This window comes from Acomys minous (assembly GCF_964271855.1).
Source record: "Acomys minous genome assembly, chromosome: 18".
NCBI classification, from domain to species: Eukaryota; Metazoa; Chordata; class Mammalia; order Rodentia; family Muridae; genus Acomys; species Acomys minous.
In genome coordinates this window covers 56,224,814-56,242,976 of record NC_140501.1, presented here as the reverse complement: position 1 = coordinate 56,242,976, position 18,163 = coordinate 56,224,814, and the positions used below count along the sequence as shown (strand labels likewise).

Sequence of the window (18,163 nt, the reverse complement as noted above, 5' to 3'; positions counted from 1 at the left end):
CAACCAATAGTTGCTTGCCAGGCTGGAACCCCCCTGCTTTGGGGCACTGGGAGGGATAAGAACCTATAAATTTACCCTCAGCTTAAAGTTTGGGGCTCTTTCTGGATACCATTGTGTTGGTGACCATCAGATCCTGGCTCAAGTAGAAAAAGTAAAGGTCCTCGTGTGTACTGCATTGGTATCAAGTCCTGGTGGTCTTTTTGGGGGGGGGGGTCTTGCGATCTGGGTACAGCTAGGGAAATACTTCTGTAGTTACCTAATTTGAGTTGAGGAATCTTTACAAACCATTCTTCCCATAGTGCCTGTAGTTGTTTAAGTCTGATGTGGTGCTTTAAGAATCTGAGCTACTGATCTTACATATTTTAAAGGAAAAATCTGTCACCTTGCGTTGTTCCCGTGAGTGTAGTGGCTTCACTAGTGAAGCAGGCCACTTCAGATTCCCGAGCATTTCATGCTGAAAAGATCACTTGGGTGAAAGTGTCACATTAGTAACATCTGTCAGGAGGAAGGCCAAGGCCAAGGATTCCTGTCCCTTGTCGTTCAATTGTTGGTGCATCTGCCTATGCAAACTGAGTGTCTGCGCAAGCCAGGCAGAGTTGTTTACACTGGGGACACGGATCAACAAGCTTCTTATCTCTGAAGTGGTAGCTGCTCTCTGGAAGATGCTTGTGAGTAATGGGAGCATTGGTGAGGTCGCCTCTGAGGATGTGGGGGTTAGGTAAGGCTGGGCACGGACTGGAGAAAGAATGATTTGTGTTCACATCCATCTGCCCTGTATCCTGTCCTGGCACTGGCTGTTGTTGAGGGAAGGTGGGGTGGGTTAGGGTGAGGGCCTGGTTAACCACATGTTGCTAGGGCAAGTGAGGTTCATTGTGAGCAGGAGTGTATGCAAGCAGAGCGCAGTGTGTGCAAGAGAAAGAGGCTGCTTGGCAAACCCACAGCAGTGGGAGCGAGGGGGCCTCCTGTGATCTTAAGAGTCTTCTGGACAGTTAGGAAACTTCCCAGAAGCCTCTGAGGCAGAAGACTTTATTAAAGCGAATGGATCAATTTTAAAATGTCAGCCTCCAATAAGTATGAAGCTATTTAATCTCCTCAGAGTATTTTTAATAATATTTAAAAATAATTTTTTTTTAAAAAAAATGACATTCCTAGGTATTTGTTGGCTATGTGTTCATTTTTATATGGAGAGTTTGTTTCTGTTCTCAGTATTTGAGGAATTTGATTTACAGGGGGATATCTGGAAAAGAAACTGCCGGAACACTGGGTCTCTGTTCACTAGAGCACCTACAGCATAGGCCTGTGCAACTGATCCAGTCAATGGTCCTCCCCGAGGTCCTGGTGGTTGGAGTGGTCACAGTAGTTCCGTCACCCCCACCTCATAGGCGAGGAACGCTGACTTATGAGAAGAAAGTGTTTATTGGCTTAAAACTCCTGGTCAAAGTTCATCATTGAGGGAAGTCAGAGCAGGAACCCAAACAGAAATCTGAAGCAGAAACTGTCGAGTAATGCAGCTCACTGGCTTGCTCGCTGGCTCATGCTGAGCCGGCTGTTGGCAGCTGTTGTCTAATCTCAGGACCACCTGGCTAGCGACTGTGTCACCCACCATGTGCTAAGTCCCCTGCATTAACAAGCCAGAGCCTCCTCCCCAGACATGCCCACAGGGGGTTCAATCCAGACAGTCTTCACTTGAGGGGTCTCCTCTCAGATGACTCTAAAAGCTAAGTAGCACACTAGAACTCAGGATATAATTGATTTATAAAGAATTTCTGTCTCTGATATTGCCCCTAACTATATCTAATATTCAAATATAAAAACACATCACAGTATTCTCAAATAAAGATATGCAAATAAGCAGCAGTTATGGGGAACTGATCACTATGGAAACCAGAAGCACAGCACAGGTAAAGCGGGCTGCTTCACATAGGCTTGAGTCACTCTGAAAGACTGAGAGGATGCCCACACCAGACCGACCTGTGGGCAAGCCTGCGGCGCATTCTCTTGATTAATGATTACTATGGGAGGGACCTGATCATTGTGAGCAATGGTGCCCTGGGCTGGTGGCCCTGTATGCTGTAAGAACGCAGACTGACTGAGCAAATGGGGAGCAAGCCAGTAAGCAGCACCCCTCCACCAGCTCTGCCTCCAGGGCCCTGGCCTGACTTCTCTTGGTTTGGACTGTTAGCTGGAAGTGGAAGCTGGCAGAAACCCTCCCTTCTGCATTGCCTTAGGTCTTGGCTGTGGTGTTGTATCATAGCAACAGACTCTCCAGCTGAAACAAATGGTTATGATAAACGTGGCAAGTAGAGCAAAGCTGTGGGGAAAGGTGCTGCACACAGGTGGGAGAACATCAGTTCTTTATAGAAGAAATTCTAGATAGAATTCTATGAAGACTTGTAAATTCTTTATAGACTGCACTTTATAGAAGACATTATGGAAGGTCTTCAGAAAATTAAAACTAAACTTCTAGGCCTGGTGGCACATGCCTGTAATCCTAGAATTCAGGGGACAAAGGCAGGAGGTAAAACCAAAAGACTGAGACCAGGTTAGGGTACATAGCGGCACCCTGTCTCAAAAACATATGAACAAAAAATAAAATTCTCCATTATCCAGCTACTAAGGTTATATTCAAAGAAAATGGAGTCTGTATACCAGAGGTAGCTGCTCAGTGTTGTAGAATTCCTCACACCTCATAACTAAGAAATGCAAATAGACAGCGGATAAAAGAAATGTTATGTGCATACATACATAATATGCCATAAAAATGGGTGTAATTTGTCAACCACATTGGATGGGCTGGAGGACCTTATGTTAAGTAAAATAAGCCTGACACACAGAGAAGTACCACATGATCTCACATGGCATTTTAGGGAGTTGGCCTCATAGAAGCAGTAAAGAGGAGCAGTCCCCAGTTGGCCAGTGGGCATTAAGTTGCAGTTAAAAAGAGTTAAGTCTGGTGTTTTGTTGTGCAGAATGTATTGTATATCTCCAAAGAAACTGGAAAGGATCTTGTGCTCTCAGTGATGAATGTCTGATGGGGTGAGTGTGCTAGCTCCCCCTGCGGTTTGCTTCTTATATGATGTATACCCAATGAAAACATCACACTGCACCCACCAGTGTGTGTGGTTATTATGTGTCAAGCCTTTTGGTTCTCATCTGTTATGGTCAGGGTGAAGAGCAGGTAGTAGCTAAGAAAACACAGTTACTACTTCCAAATAATGAGACATTTCCATTCTCAGAATTACACCAGTGAGTGGTCCTCTGTTTATAGTAATTGATTTTATGATACATTACAATGGATGCGGATGCTTAAAGGTTGAGTTTTTTATTTGGAGGAGAAATGTTTCTTTTGGGGGCCTTTCTCAGGCACTCATTCCACAAGTACTTATTTAATTCAGAGACTGTGGGTCCTGATCCCTGCAAGTTCCCATTTTGTGGCGAGGATATTGTTCTGTGACTCACAACTGCCTATGTCTGTTCCCTTAGGCGGGGTAACAGCGCTCTGCTGGGACCCGGTCCAGCGCATGCTATTCTCTGGCAGTTCCGATCACTCTGTCATCATGTGGGACATCGGTGGAAGAAAAGGGACGGCCATCGAGCTCCAAGGACACAAGTAAGGCTGCTGCTGGTGCCTCCATCAGGTCTCTCACGGCAGGCTCCTGGCTGAGGTAGAACATGGCAGGACGCTGCCAGGACCTGTGCACCAGAAGGCGTATGGCAGGAACACAGCAACAGCCGCCTTGGCTCTGTGTGCACACGGGCGCGTAGCTGTACCTGCTTCCAGCCAATGGGGGCCTGAGAGTGTTTCTGAACTCACGTGGTGAACTAATGGCTAAAAAGAAATAAAAAGCAGAAGATAAAACCATAGAGAATAGAAGTGAGTGTTTGAGAGTGAGGCAAAGCATTTTAAAATACAATATTTTGTGTTTTAGGAAGCCTGTAAAATCACATACAAGTCATGCTTCCTGGCAGCCTGAGTTGATACGTTCCAGACTATTGTGTACCTCACCCAGCACTTCTTTCCTGCCTGCCCTGGGTCCTGTGTGGCTTACTAGACCAGTAGCCAGTCTGCCTTCTGTAGGCCAGCAAGCATCTAGCAGGACACTACACCTGAGGGTGGACGTCAGCCAACGCATGGCAGCTGCTGGGCTCTGCTCATGTGCTGTGTCTTTCCAGCACAGGCTCAAGACTGCCTCTTCCTCCCTTAAGAACCCTTTGGTCTCCTTCCCTGCCCCAGGATGACTAGTGGTCAGAGGTGATGCAAATCAGGGATAAAGCTGACCTTAGGGACTGAGGAGCAAGCTGGCATGGATGTGTCCAGCCATGGTGTTGAGACAGCACCATATGCCTTTTGTTCAGCCACTTACCAACCTCTCGAAACAGCTAAATACTGGTCCTGTAAGATTATAATGAGTCTGAAAAAAATCACAGTAGTCGCTGCATTGTGCCTTTCTGACGTGTAACTGTGGTAAACACACAAATGGCATTGCATCAGAAGTCCCAGTAGAATTCAGCACAGTAACATGGGGCACCGAGGCTCTGCAGACCTCTAGGTCTGTACACTCAATGATGGGATCACTTGATACACCACACTGTTCTCAAAAATTGTTCTACACCTTTAAGGCAGACTTTATAAAGTATCGCCAGAACAGACAAAGTAATTGATGGCATTGAAGAGCTTTCCCTGCCCAAGGGAAGGAAGGAAGCTAAGAAAATACTCTCCCTGGGCTGGAGAGATGGCTCAGAGGTTAAGAGCACTGGCTGTTCTTCCAAAGGTCCTGAGTTCAGTTCCCAGAGGGCAAGATGAGAACTCTTCTCCTCTCATAGCTACAGGTGCGATATGCTTGATACAAGGGGATAAGCCCAAACTTCATTCATATTACATCTCAGTGGTTATCCCATCCCTTGTATCCTCCCATTCCTCCCTCCCTCTCATTTTCCCCTTACTCCCCTCCCCTATGACTGTGACTGAGGGGACCTCCTCCCCCTGTATATGCTCATAGGGTATCAAGTCTCTTCTTGGTAGCCTGCTATCCTTCCTCTGAGTGCCACCAGGTCTCCCCATCCAGGGGACGTGGTCAAATATAGGGCACCAGAGTTCGTGTGAAAGTCAGTCCTCACTCTCCACTCAACTGTGGAGACTGTCACAACCATCTATAATGAGATCTGGTGCCCTCTTCTGGCCTACAAGCAGGCAGAATACTGTATAAGTAATAAATAAATAAATCTTTTTTTAAACGAAAAAGAGAAAATACTCTCCCATAATGTCCGCACTGCAAGCATGTTTTTATTCCCGGTGGCAATTGTTTTCCAGGCCAGCTCTTTGGGAGGAAAGGCACAGGACAAGGCACCAGTGTGGACTTTCATGTGTCGCCTGTTAGTTTCACAGATGCTGCAGACAAATGACCTGGAGGTGTGCTGTGCCATGCACAGCTGATCTTATACAGCAGTGCCACCTTTTCCTTTTTGTTTGTTTGCTTTTTGAGATAGGGTTTTGCTATGTACCTCTGGCTAGCATGGTATTCGCTGTGTAACCCAGACTGTTCTCAGACTCATGGAAGTCCCCCTGCCTCCAGTCCTGGAATGCTGAAGTTACGGGTGTGTGCTGCTACACCTGCTGGTATTTTTCAATTTAGATCTTTTCTTATTCTTAGAATAATATCTCTTGTTTCCTGACCAGCCTTATGACTGTATTTTCTCTAATAGTGTTTTTATAGACCTAAAACTCCTGGGTGATTTAATGTCCTTTGATTTTTAAGCCCTGAGGAGTTTATGCTGCGCTTAGGTTGGGACCTGCAACAGACTGGGGTGGCAGGCAGGGTTCATGTGGCTGATCACAGCCAGGGTCCTTAAGCACAATCATGACTTCCCCTTCCCAAAAGCCTAACAAAGTTCCCTTCCTGCTTCTCTCACACAACACCATGTGTAAGATTTTCCTTCACCCTGTGGGGGTCCAATGTAGTGGGGCATGGAACTTAGCAATACTCCCAGCCCCAGGGAGGTAGAGGCAGGAGGAAAAGTTCAGGGCCATCCTCAACCAGTCTGGGCTACTTGAGATTCTACTCAGAAAATCAAAAAGGTAAGTGAACAAAATCTTTTGGTAAAGAACTGGCCTATTCGTGAGTAAATATGCATTGGGAGGGTTTGGGCTTATCCCCTTGTATTAAGCAAACTGCTCCTGTAGCTATGAAAGGAGAAGAGTTCTCATCTTGCCCCCTGCGTCTGAGGAGGCAGTGAGGGCAGGGCCAGCATTCACAGCAGCTTCCTTTTAGTCCCCGCTGAAGGGCAGTGCTAGGGAATGGCAGGAGAGGGGGCAGGCTTTTATTTTTAGTTATTTGACTAAACACACAACAGGCTAAATCTTACGGGTTAGAGCGTTCACGGAGGGTAGAGTTCTGTCATGGAAGGCAGGGCTGCGTCTATCAGCTACCATTCAGGCTGAGGCTAAGAGTACTTGCTGTTCTTCTGGAGGACCTGGGTTCTGTCTCCCGCACCTACTTGGTGACTCAAACCATCTGTAACTTTAGTTTCAGATCTGACATCCTCTTTGGCCTCTGCAAGCACCAGGCACACAGTTGGTGCACAGACGTACATGCCAGTGAAGCATACCCATAAAATAAAGTTGAGAAAATATTATATATACATATGTATATGTATTTGCACACACATTCATTGCATAGAGTTGTGACCTGTGTTGTCATAGAAGGCCTCATCCTTTGAAGGACCCACTTTTGTTCTTGTGTTCTGCTGTTACTGGCTTCTCTCTCTTAATGAATTTTAACAAGGGGCCAACCCTGACTTTTCATTTGCACTGTGCTGTCAGGTTACATAGCTGGGCCTGCTAGGCCATGCTTCCTCTAGAACTGCTAAGAAGCATGAGGCTGTCCCACTAGTGTAGTGTTCCCAGGAAGTGGATCCCCATGCTCAGGGAAGCAGGGTTTCCACACCCTCCTCAGAACGCATACACTGTGTATGTGGAGGGCCCTCATCTAGAAAATAGTCATCAGCCTTGAACTGCTTTCTAGTACAACTGCTGCCGTGATAGCGGATGAAACATGAAGATAGAAGGTGTCTTTTCACTCCCTCACCTTGGTTAACCGTGAGGTAGTTACATTTTCGATCCTTAAATTAGGAAGTCCCTGAGCAGATTATTGTAAAGCCCGAGGCCTGGCGCTCCTCCCTGTATTCCACTCTGCTGTCTTTGAAGATGAACAGTCCTGGAGCCTCGTGACCCAGCTGCCCCTGTGCTGCCACCACTGTGAATTCTGAGCGCTCCTTCTGAAGGACTTTTGGGCTATGGGCTGAAACCCCTTTGAGGGTCAAATGACCCTTTCACAGGGGTCACCTAAGACTATCAGAAAACACATATTCACATTACAATTAATAACAGTAGCAGAATTACAGTTATTAAGTAGTAACAAAAATAATCTTATGGCTGAAGGTCACCACAGCATAAAGAACTGAATTAAAGGGCCACAGCATTAGGAAGGTTAAGAACCACTGCCTTAACAAATGAATGTAGTTCAATCATAGTTTCAAGTCTGTTGAGCTGGGTGGAGGATAGATTTTCCCGTCTTGCCCTTGAATTTCAGAATGGAGGCATTCCATACTTTTAAGAGCATGACTTTTTGAATGAATGAATGAATGTGACTTGTTTTATATCAGTCATTAATTAATGAGAGACGTGCTTATATATACAACTAGAACAAAGGAAAATCTATACATGCGCAGTAGAAAGTGCTAAAGTGACGGCTGGGGAAGCAGCTCCATCAATAAAGTGCTGGCCACACAATGTGCAGGCCTGAGCTAGATCCCCAGGATTCACTAAAGAGCTGGGCATGGTGCGTGTTCCTGTAATCACAGTGCTGAGAGACAGGGAGAGATGCGTGGGCATTGCTGCCCAGGCCAGTGAGGCCAGCAAGGACAGAACAACAGCAACAAAAGGTGGGAGACTTCTTAGCCATGATGCTCAAGGTGACCTCTGACCCCCATATGCATGTGCACACCCCTCCCACAGCTGCATATATAGAGACTGGTGAGGCTAATCTGGCTTCTTCATGGCTCGGGCGGGGACTCGGGATAGTGGGATCCTCCCTGGGCGATATTGTGGTACCATCAGCTTTATATAACACAGGGTTGCAAAATAATGGTCAGGTGTACTATTGGTACAGACCCCTTGGCATCAAAGAACCCAGAGACGTGTGCCAGCTCACAGCCGACACAGACCCGAGACAGACCTCACCTTCTCATTTTGCCATTTCAAGTTTGTCAGTCTCCTTGACAGTTCATCCTCCCAACTCTGTGACCATAATCATCTATAAAACAAAGATTTGGTTTCTTTGCTTGGATTTTTTTTAAAATTGCTTTTATTTGCTGGTCTTTAGAAAGTCTTGCTCTGTAGCCCAGGCCAGCCTTGAACTTAGGATCTTCTTTGGAAAGTCTTCCTAGTGCTGGGAGTACAGATGTTGCCACCGCTCCTGCTTGTGCAGAGGTACTTTGATCACAAGAAAGACAGAAAGAAAGGCCGGCCAGCTCTACAGAGTGTGGCCTAAGTATTTCCATTTCTGTAGTGAGTGCCAGTGCACTCCTTCTTAGGCTTGCACTGCCTGCCTAGAGCTACACAGCATTCTATTCATACCCAAAAACGTTAACTCTGCCCGGCCATTGTTACAGACTTGTTAGATGGACATTTTTGTTTGTTTGTTTGTTTGTTTGTTTTCTTTTGTTTTGTTTTTTTCCTGAGCCTGTTACTTGCTTTGCCAAGGCTGGGAGACCAAGCCTAGAAACCATCTCACCCAAGACACCTTCACTGATAAATCCCTGGCGTCCAGCATCCCTAAGTTGCTGGTCGACTACCCTTCTTCATACCTGTATGGTCCTGCATTGTCCTGTGAGGGCTTCGTAGGCCTGGCCTTCAGGAACTCCTCAAGTGCCTCAGTGAGCATCGTTCATAAATGTGAAAGAGGCCTGGTTGTTCTGTGGGGTTAGATCTTGGGGTGGGTTGTGCATGTTCAGGGAAGCAGTGTATGTGGAAACACCAAAGGTTGATATTGGGTGGCAGCCTCAGTTGCTTCGTACCTTATTTTTTAAGGCAGGGTCTCTCACCTAACCCAGAGCTCACTGATACGGCTAGCTGGCTGGCCAGAGAGCCATGGCCATCCCCCTGTCTCTGCCTCCCCAGCATTGGGAAGCATACTTAGCTTTTTAAGTGGGTGTTGGGGACCCAAACTCAGGTCCTCATATGTCTGTGGTAAGGACTTTTTTTATTTTTTGGTTTTTACAAAACAAGGCTTCTCTGGTAGCCTTGGCTGTCCTGAACTCGCTTTGTAGGCTAGACTGGCCTCGAACTCACAGCGATATCCTGCCTCTGTCTCCCTGAATGTTGGGATTAAAGGTGTGTGAAACCACACCCAGCTTAATGGAAGTCTTAACAGTTTGGAATTGTAGGATGGACAGTGTGAAATCGGTTGTTTTTTAAAATGTTTTCATGTAGATTATAAAAGAAGAATTTACTAGGTTGTAGGTTAGACATGGCTTAAAAGAAGGGGAACAGCATCATTATATATCCAGGAAATAAGATATTAAAACATCAACAGGATCCTAGACAAGCATCCACTGTTTGGTTCATTTTGTTCTGTGAGTGAGCTGTAAGTCTTGTTCTGCTGGGTCCTGGTTTAATGGTGCCTGTTCATGACGCCATCTGTAACCAGCGCAAAGAGAGTTCCCGTAACTTACAGGAATCTTCATTCATCCAGCACACAATTTAAGCACTGTCTAAGCACTGTGGTAACACTCAGGAGCCTGTGACAAGGGTCTGTTCTTCACAGTGGCAGTGTTTTCACGTACTGGTGGCTATGATCTTATTCTTGAAGCTCTGAAGCCATCCTTTGTGGAGGTCTGCCTTGACCTTCAGGCAGATTATCACAGTAATGCAAAGGATACGTGTAGCCTATAGCTATTTAAGGACTTAGTAACTGACTTGTCACATGGTCTCACAAGATAGCCTAGACTGCCTTGGAACTTGAGCTAGCCCATCCCAGCCACAAATTCATGGCAGTTCTCCTGCCTCCACCTCCCAGTGCCAGGATTACCACTGTAAGCTACTCTGCCTGGATCTTTTTCTTTCTTTCTTTCTTTGTTCTTTTTGTAATGTTAGATTTTGGACCTAGAGCCTCACACATACCAGCAGCATTCTGCTATTGACCCCAGCACAGACCTTGATTCCACAAATAAATAGTAACACACGCAATGCATTAGTGTATAGTAACACATAATGCAGTTGTGTGTAGCGTCTCTTTTTAAGATGAAGGACCAGATCCTTACGTTTTTTTCAGGACCTCTCTGGGAAGTCTACTGAGAGAGTTTTGACATAAAACATCTTGAAGATTTTATTTTTTTCTGAGTAATGACTCAGTGTGAAAAGTCGAAATCAATTGTGCTTCTGAGTCCGGGGGTAATTGATTGGCCATGACAGGAACACTGGCCATCTACAAAAAGTAATAATGAGCACGTTAATGTAAATACTGACCTAGCACTCACAGGCTGCTAAGATTCAGGTGTTGTCTGGCTTTGACGGGCTTTCTGCCCAGGAGCCTGATACTTGCTCTCCAGACCGCGCCCCAACCCTTGTTTCTTTCACAGTGACAAAGTCCAAGCCCTGTCCTATGCACAGCACACACGGCAGCTCATCTCCTGTGGCGGTGACGGGGGCATTGTCGTCTGGAACATGGATGTGGAAAGGCAGGAGGTAGGTGAAGCCTGCAGTCTGTCTTTGCTCCCCTCCTGCTTATTTCTGTAATGATTAAGCCATAAAATAAGATACATTGTGTCACAAGTTAGAAAACCCCCAAGGAGTAAGAGCCTTGAGTTTGGTTTTAATGGAAATACATATTCTTGTATATTTGTCATGTTCTAAACGATCCCCAGATCATCATCTTCCCCTTCTCCTCCTCTTCCTCCTTTCTTTCTTTCTTTCTCTCTCTCTCTCTCTCTCCCTTTCTTTCTTTCTTTCTTTCTTTCTTTCTTTCTTCCTTCCTTCCTTCCTTCCTTCCTTCCTAAAATCAAGACTGGGTTTCTCTGTGTAGCCTTAGCTGTCCTGGAACTCACTCTGTAGACCAGGCTAGCCTCGAACTTGTATAAATCCACCTGCCTTTGCCTCCTGAGTGCTGGGAGTAAAGGTGTGCGCCACCACAGCTGGGCTGATACTTTGTCTTCTTAGGCACAGATTTAAACACAGGTAAAAGTGTTTACCATAACACTTTTAAAATTAGTTTTGTTTTTAATCTGTAAGCATTTAGCAACTAATCTGTTTATTGAGTATTTTCTGGACAGATATTTGAAATTAACCATTTTCTGTTGACCTAGAATTATTCTGGGTAAACTTTCCCTTTGACAGTCAGCATTCTTGTCATTCATTTCTTGCAGAATGTGAGAATTAAAGAGAAAAGGCACATTTATAAAGACAAAATAATTTCACCAGTTTTTTCCATCCCTTCACCCAGTCTCACCCCAAGAGAGTCACTGGTGTGAGCCACAATGCAATGCCCTCAAATGCCAGTAATTAAATGCTTAGGAAGATTACAGCTTTATTTTGTGGAGCCATTAATCCCCATGAGTTCTATTAGTAACTAATTAAAATGATCGTTGCTAGTAGAAAGAAGGGAAATGTAGAATATTGTTTTTGAAAACTACACTTGGCACCATCCATATACTGGCAAGGGATCATTACAGCCCATGCTGGTCATGTTAAGCAGCCTCCCCCAGAACTGGGGTTGTGTCCTGACTTGCTTTGAGTTGGGGATAGGCAGGCTTAGTCCAGGCCTGGCTTTGTGGTGTTTTGGGTTTGTGTGTGTGTGTGTGTGTGTGTGTGTGTGTGTGTGTGTGTGTGTGCGTGTTAATTGAAAGACAGCCCAACAGAATATAGCATTGTTGCTTCCAAAGATGAAAGTAGGCATTTGGGAGCCAGCTTGGAGCCATTTTGACATGCATATATATGAACAGTCAGCACTTGTTGATGAGCTTAAGATCTCGCTAATTGGAAGCTCCGACGAGCAGTAGGAATGATTCCATCCATCTTTTGCAAGCATCATACTTTATCAGCATCTGGGAATTGCTTCCTAGTTATGGCGGAGGCTGTGGGGTGCTAACAGTAGTGCAGTTTGTTCTAACCTGAATGCTGACTGACTTTCTAGAAAGTCCAGAGTACTATTAAATGGTATAAATAATAAAATTAAAGTCAACACTAATAAGGCAGAATGTCAGTGCTGGGTGTTTTGAAAGGGATGGTATGACTGGCTGTCAAGGAAGGGTTCAGTGGGTCCTGCACGTGCTGTTACTGGGAGGTTCGTGGGCTTTTCAGGCTGAGAAACAACAGAGCTAGGAGCAGGGTGAGTGTGAGAGGTTGCTGTGGCACATCAGTGCTAATAGGAAGTTAGCGGCAGTCAGAGATAGGAGTTCAGATGGAAGACAGCTTGGGGCAAGCGAGAGAGGACCCCACATGGCTTGGCATCGTGTGTTTGTCTATAGAGCTAATGGAATCTGTCACTTAAGTGTGATTAAATACAGTACGTACTCTTTGTAGAAAAGTTAGAAAACACTCATTAACAAATAGAAAATAGGCCTGTTAGTCATGATACCATCATCCGCAAATACCATAGTTACAAAATCTATAACTTAACAAAAACTCTCCATGCTGGCAAACATTCATCCTTCCATTTTTCTCTACATTTACAAAAATTCTGTTAATGAAAAAAATAGAATCTCATTAAATGTATTGATCCCCAACCCCTGATGCCTTCATTATAGACACCCACTGTGATGCATTTGACACCCAGATGTGTATGTGTGTATGTGATGTATGAGTGTATGGTGTGTGTGTGTGTGTGTGTGTGTGTGTGTGTGTGTTACATGTGTGTGGAAAGGGGTATATATGTCTGTGGTATGTGTAAGTGTGTGTTTGTATATGTGTATATATATTGGTGTGTATGGTGTATGTGTGAGATATTTGTAGTGTATGTATGTATGTATGTATATATGCATGTATATTAGTGTGTGAGATGTTTGTGTATGTATAGATATGTAGATAAGTGTGTGTGGTGTATGTGTGTTTGTATGAGAGTATGTGGTCTGTGTGTGAGATGTGTATCTATGTATATATTTGAATGGGTTGGTGTATGTACGAAGAGTATGTGTGTAAGATGTGTACATATTATGAGTGTATGTGGCGTGAGTGTGTGGTGTATATGTTTGTGATTTGTATATGTGTGAGAATATGTGCATGCATATGTATGTGTGTGTGTATGTATGTATGTATGTATGTATGTATTATATGAGTTTGTATGGTGTGTGTATGTGCATGTATATGGTTGTGTGTGATGTGTGTGTATGTGCATGTATGTGAGTGTGTATGGTGTGTGTGTGTGTGTGTGTGAACTTATATAAACAGTGTTGTACCACAAGTCCAGTTCTGTCTCCACCTTCTATCCCAGAACCATTTTTGAGTTCTTCTCCAACCTGCTATAGTTCAGTGCCATAGTGTTTAACATGCATGAAGTCCTAGGTTCCATCCTCAACATGTCACTCACATATACACATGCATCCACCCTTTATGCACATGTACATGTATGACATGTACACAGCACACACACATAAGATCTGCTAAGGGATACATTTAAGCAGATCATACTTTTTAAACCTGTCCAGCTTAATTTAGACTACTTATGGTAGAGTTGTGTGTGTGTGTGTGTGTGTGTGTGTGTGTGTGTGTGTGTGTGTCCACATGCCCACTTGTGTATAATGTGCAATTAGATAGACATCGTCGTATGTAATTAGAGTGACTGAAATTCTCAGTGTGGTGGTCAGGAGCCTGCAAAGTATGACCCTGCCACTCCCTCCAGCTTCCTCTCTCCCCTCATCTGCCTTCCACTGAAGTTGCACTCAGCCCCCGCCCCCCACCTCTCCTCCTCCCTTCCTGCTTCCGGTCTCAGCTGCCTTGCCCTCTCAGAGGCCCCTGTCAGAGCCTCTGGCCTAACTTAGCAACCCCTAGTCTGTCAGGGCTTCTGTTAACCTTACCAGAACACTCTGCTTCCCTTGGGCTTTCAAACTCTCAGACATCTTGATTACCAATGATATTTTCATGACATCTCCCCTGATGAGTGATAATCTCTAGGAGTCCAGGTGCTTTTTATTCCTCACTGTAACCCGTCCCAGAGCCTGACAATTAACAGACCATCGCTAACTACTTTGGTGACGGATGGAGGAGTCAGCTGTTTCTGATAACTATGTCCAGATCCTGGAAGGGTAACCAGTGCCCATGGTCCCTTGTCCATGCCGCTTCTCACTGTGACCTGCTCTGTGCTTTATTTGCCAAGACCCCTGAGTGGTTGGACAGCGATTCCTGCCAAAAGTGTGACCAGCCTTTCTTCTGGAACTTCAAGCAAATGTGGGACAGTAAGAAAATTGGGCTAAGACAGGTAGGTGACGTGTGCTTTACTAAGGCGTGCTTATTTGGGATGGACATATCCGTGTGGCCACGGATGTAGTAACCCTGAGGTGGGAGTTGTGGTAGAGTAGGTGATTGTACCCCTGGGGCGCCTCCATGCCTATTGGAGCCCCTCCCTAGTAGCCGGGGTCTCCTAGTGCTTTGTTCTAAGTGGTGGAGCAGTAGGTACAGTTTCAGAACTCTGAGCATCTATTGAGGTTAACATTTGAGGTGTCACATTAGCTCATGGTGGTTCCAAACCATGACGTTACATGAGGATGTTCACTTCTTAGTCACTCTCTCTCCTTCTGACTTGGTTTTACTTGGTTACGATCTGTCTATAACACAGCATTTTCAAAATCTGATTCTGTGTTTTGGTCTTCCCATGGAAATCAAGTGTTCAGCCTAGGTTGAACATTGCTAGAGCTAAGGACAATGGGCTGGATCCGAGTTCATTCAGATTTGTAATCTCTGACGGTGGCGCCTCCTCGGTTGAGCCAGCTTTGAGATCTGGCCATTGGGGCTCCGTCGGTGTCCAGCTCACAGAAGTGGTAGTTGAGGAATGGGAAACAGAAGAGGGAAGGCTTGCTTCCCAGAAGTCTCCACTCTGGACCGAGACCAAAATCAAAAGGAACAGAAATCTGGCACACCCTTGGTGGGCTTCAGGACAGTGCTGCATTGTGCTAGGGTGTTTGTGCATGTGTGTGTGTGTTTGTGTGTGTGCGTGTGTGTGTGTTATGGTATTCAATGAGTAACTGGGGGATAACTGGTCTCCAGTCCTTTCCTCACTTTATAGTACAGTCAAATCATGTTAATATTCATGTTTACCTTTGTCAAATATAAGCTAAGCCCTTCTACCTCAGACACAAATAAGTCCCAGTTTGACCTCAAACACTTGGCCATCTGTTGTCAGCCCCTTAGTGTGACCTAATGACTATGCTCCCATGGCCAGCTCTGGGGCACTCTGACCTGGTGTCTCACCCAAAAGCAGTGGGCTTATGAGTGGGCCAGTACCGCAGCCAGAGCCATGCAACCTGTTCCCCTTTTTCTCCCAGCACCACTGCCGGAAGTGTGGGAAGGCCGTGTGCGGCAAGTGCAGCTCCAAGCGTTCGTCCATCCCACTCATGGGCTTTGAGTTTGAAGTGCGGGTTTGCGACAGCTGCCACGAAGCCATCACAGATGAAGAGTAAGTGTCACCCTGCACCTGTGCAGGTTATGGACAAAGCCTAGCCTGAGAATTCCACCCCAGAGAGACTCCACCTAGTTGGTTTGCTAGGATACAGTATAGACTCAAACATGCAGGAAAAGCCCCATGTTTCCGGGATTATGAGGGGCAGGTGAAGAGGGGATGTGCTCAAAGAACTCCCCGCTGGGCTCTTAATAATCTCAGGGCGTGCATCTGTAGCAAAGGCTCTCAAATGAAGCCATCCGCTTGCTCATGGAGACTCTCCCAGCCAAGCCATGGCCAGGACTCGCCTTGGTGCCCAGGCTGGTGTCTTTACAGATGTTGGATCAGTCAACAGTTAGGTTGTAAGGTTCCGGGAAGAACCAAACCCGTTTCCCCAGGGTGGAAATAGTCCCAGGTGCCTGGTGTCCTGAGATCTTAGCTCTGATTTGGAAGGAGCAACTCTGAGACTCGAAAGCTATCCCAGACAGTGATGGAATGCACAGAAACAAGCTCGCCCCTAGTGGGGGCGGGAGCGCAGCCAGTGTCCAGTCCTCCCAGCCCTTGGCTATGCAGTCAGATCATGTCACCCTGTCAAACACACATCAAGATGTCCTTGTTTATTAAAGCTTTAAAGACCATTGCAAGGACTTGTATTTGCAGTTACACCAGTGGGAAAGGGAAACAACACAGATGATCTTTAGTTCGACAGACAGTGGTGTCTTAAGCATTTTTAAAACCACACTTTTAAAAGAAAAATATTCCTTCTTCCTGAGCACAGATTGGGCAAAAGTGCTGTGGCCTTTAAAACACTCTCCAGAGCACAGGTAGAGATGTTCATGGACACCATTTCCACAGCATGCTTTCCTGGAGGGCCTTGGGGGCTTTCATCTTTCCTATTCTAGAGACCAAAGAGTCATTTTACCTTGTTATCCTTGCAAAATCACGTGACAGGGTCAGTGAGCTGCTTCAGCGAATTGAAGCGCTTATGCCCAGGCCACAGCAGCTCAGTCTCAGGATCCCACAAGATAACAGGAGGGAACTGACCCTGAGAGCTGCCCTTACACTCATGCATGCACGTGCCTGCACACATACAGAATAACGAAACCAAGTAACAGATCCAAGGGCTGAAGCAGTTGTTGGCCATGAGGCTAAAACTCAGAATTTGAGGCCGTCCTGGGTCCCTGCTGTCGGTGGTCCACCTTCTCCTCTTGTCTTGCTCCTTGCAGACGTGCGCCCACAGCCACCTTCCACGACAGTAAGCACAACATCGTGCACGTGCATTTCGATGCCACCAGGGGATGGTTACTGACTGCGGGAACTGACAAAGTGATTAAGGTGAGGTGTCATCTTGTTAAGCTTTCTACTGTGGGCCTTGTGACCAGGCAGGAGGATCAGAAGGGTGAGACTGTTCAGGTTATCCATGGAGGTGAGCGTTGCTGAGAGTGTACTGCACTCACCACTCCTATGTGCAGGATAACTTACTTAAGGTGCCATCTTTAAAAGCCAATTCCAGAGCCAGGCCATGGTGGTGCACACCTTTAATCCCAGCACTCAGGAGGAGAGGCAGATGAATCTCCGTGAGTTCAAGGCCAGCCTGGTCTCTAGAGCTAGTGCCAGGACAGCCGGGCCTACACAGAGAAACCTTGTCTCAAAACAAAACAAAACAAAACCAATATTAGAAGGCTGTAGAGACAGTTCAGTTGATAAAGTGCTGGCACGAATTGGAATTCATCCATAGAGCACACATTTAAAAAAATAAAAATAAAAAATGGGCATAGTGGCAAATGCTTTTAATCACAGAGCTGGGGAAACAGAATCCAGGGTACCCAGAGGACTAGCCTTGCTGAATCAGCAAGCCACAGGCCTCAGTGAGAGATGCTGTCTCAGGAAATGAGGTGGATGGCTCCTGAGGAACAATGCTCTGTAACTCACACGTAAACACACACAGGACAGTAAGTCCCATACTCAGGGTCACAGGACTAATGTGACCAACAGGGCTCACAGAGGGAGCTGTGCTGCTCCTCACGGAGGGAGCCGTGCTGCTCCTCACAGAGGGAGCCGTGCTGCTTGAGAGGCTCTGCAAAGCAGGCGGCCCTGAACTGACTGTGGGTTGGAAGGCTGACCTGGAATCAGTCACCAAGTAACACATAAGCTTTTTTTCCTGCCAAGATTAATTACTCCAAGAGTGTTTATCCAGGCCTCTGAAGATTGGGGCAGGCCACAGCAGAGGTCCAGGACAGAGGGTGGACTCTTTGTCACCCTGTCCCGTTTTGGAGGCAGCAGCAGGACGAAGTTGTTAGAAGTGACTTCAAGCAAGGCTCAGGTGAACTCTGAGGCCTTGGTCCTTCCTTTTTAACTTCTCAGAGAATTGTTTGTAAGGTCACCCGAGAAATCTATGGAAAGACACGCCTGGCCCATGCTGGTTCCTCCCTCCTTCGGTGGATCTGCTCTGCCTTTCTGCTCCTCAGCCCCCTCATATAGATTCAGGCTAGTGCTGTATGTGTTTGCTTGATATCGGG

General features: G+C 46.0%; 1 protein-coding gene across 1 annotated transcript in view; it reads left to right on the top strand.

Moving 5' to 3' along the window:
* WDFY2 (WD repeat and FYVE domain containing 2) overlaps window positions 1–18,163 on the top strand; it is a 131,648-nt gene that overhangs the window by 112,993 nt on the left and 492 nt on the right. Inside the window, exons 7-11 of the mRNA XM_084767571.1 lie at window positions 3,484–3,610; window positions 10,639–10,744; window positions 14,367–14,468; window positions 15,532–15,662; window positions 16,871–16,979. Of these exons, the coding sequence (XP_084623697.1) occupies window positions 3,484–3,610; window positions 10,639–10,744; window positions 14,367–14,468; window positions 15,532–15,662; window positions 16,871–16,979 (575 nt within the window). The remainder of the gene's footprint in view (window positions 1–3,483; window positions 3,611–10,638; window positions 10,745–14,366; window positions 14,469–15,531; window positions 15,663–16,870; window positions 16,980–18,163) is intronic.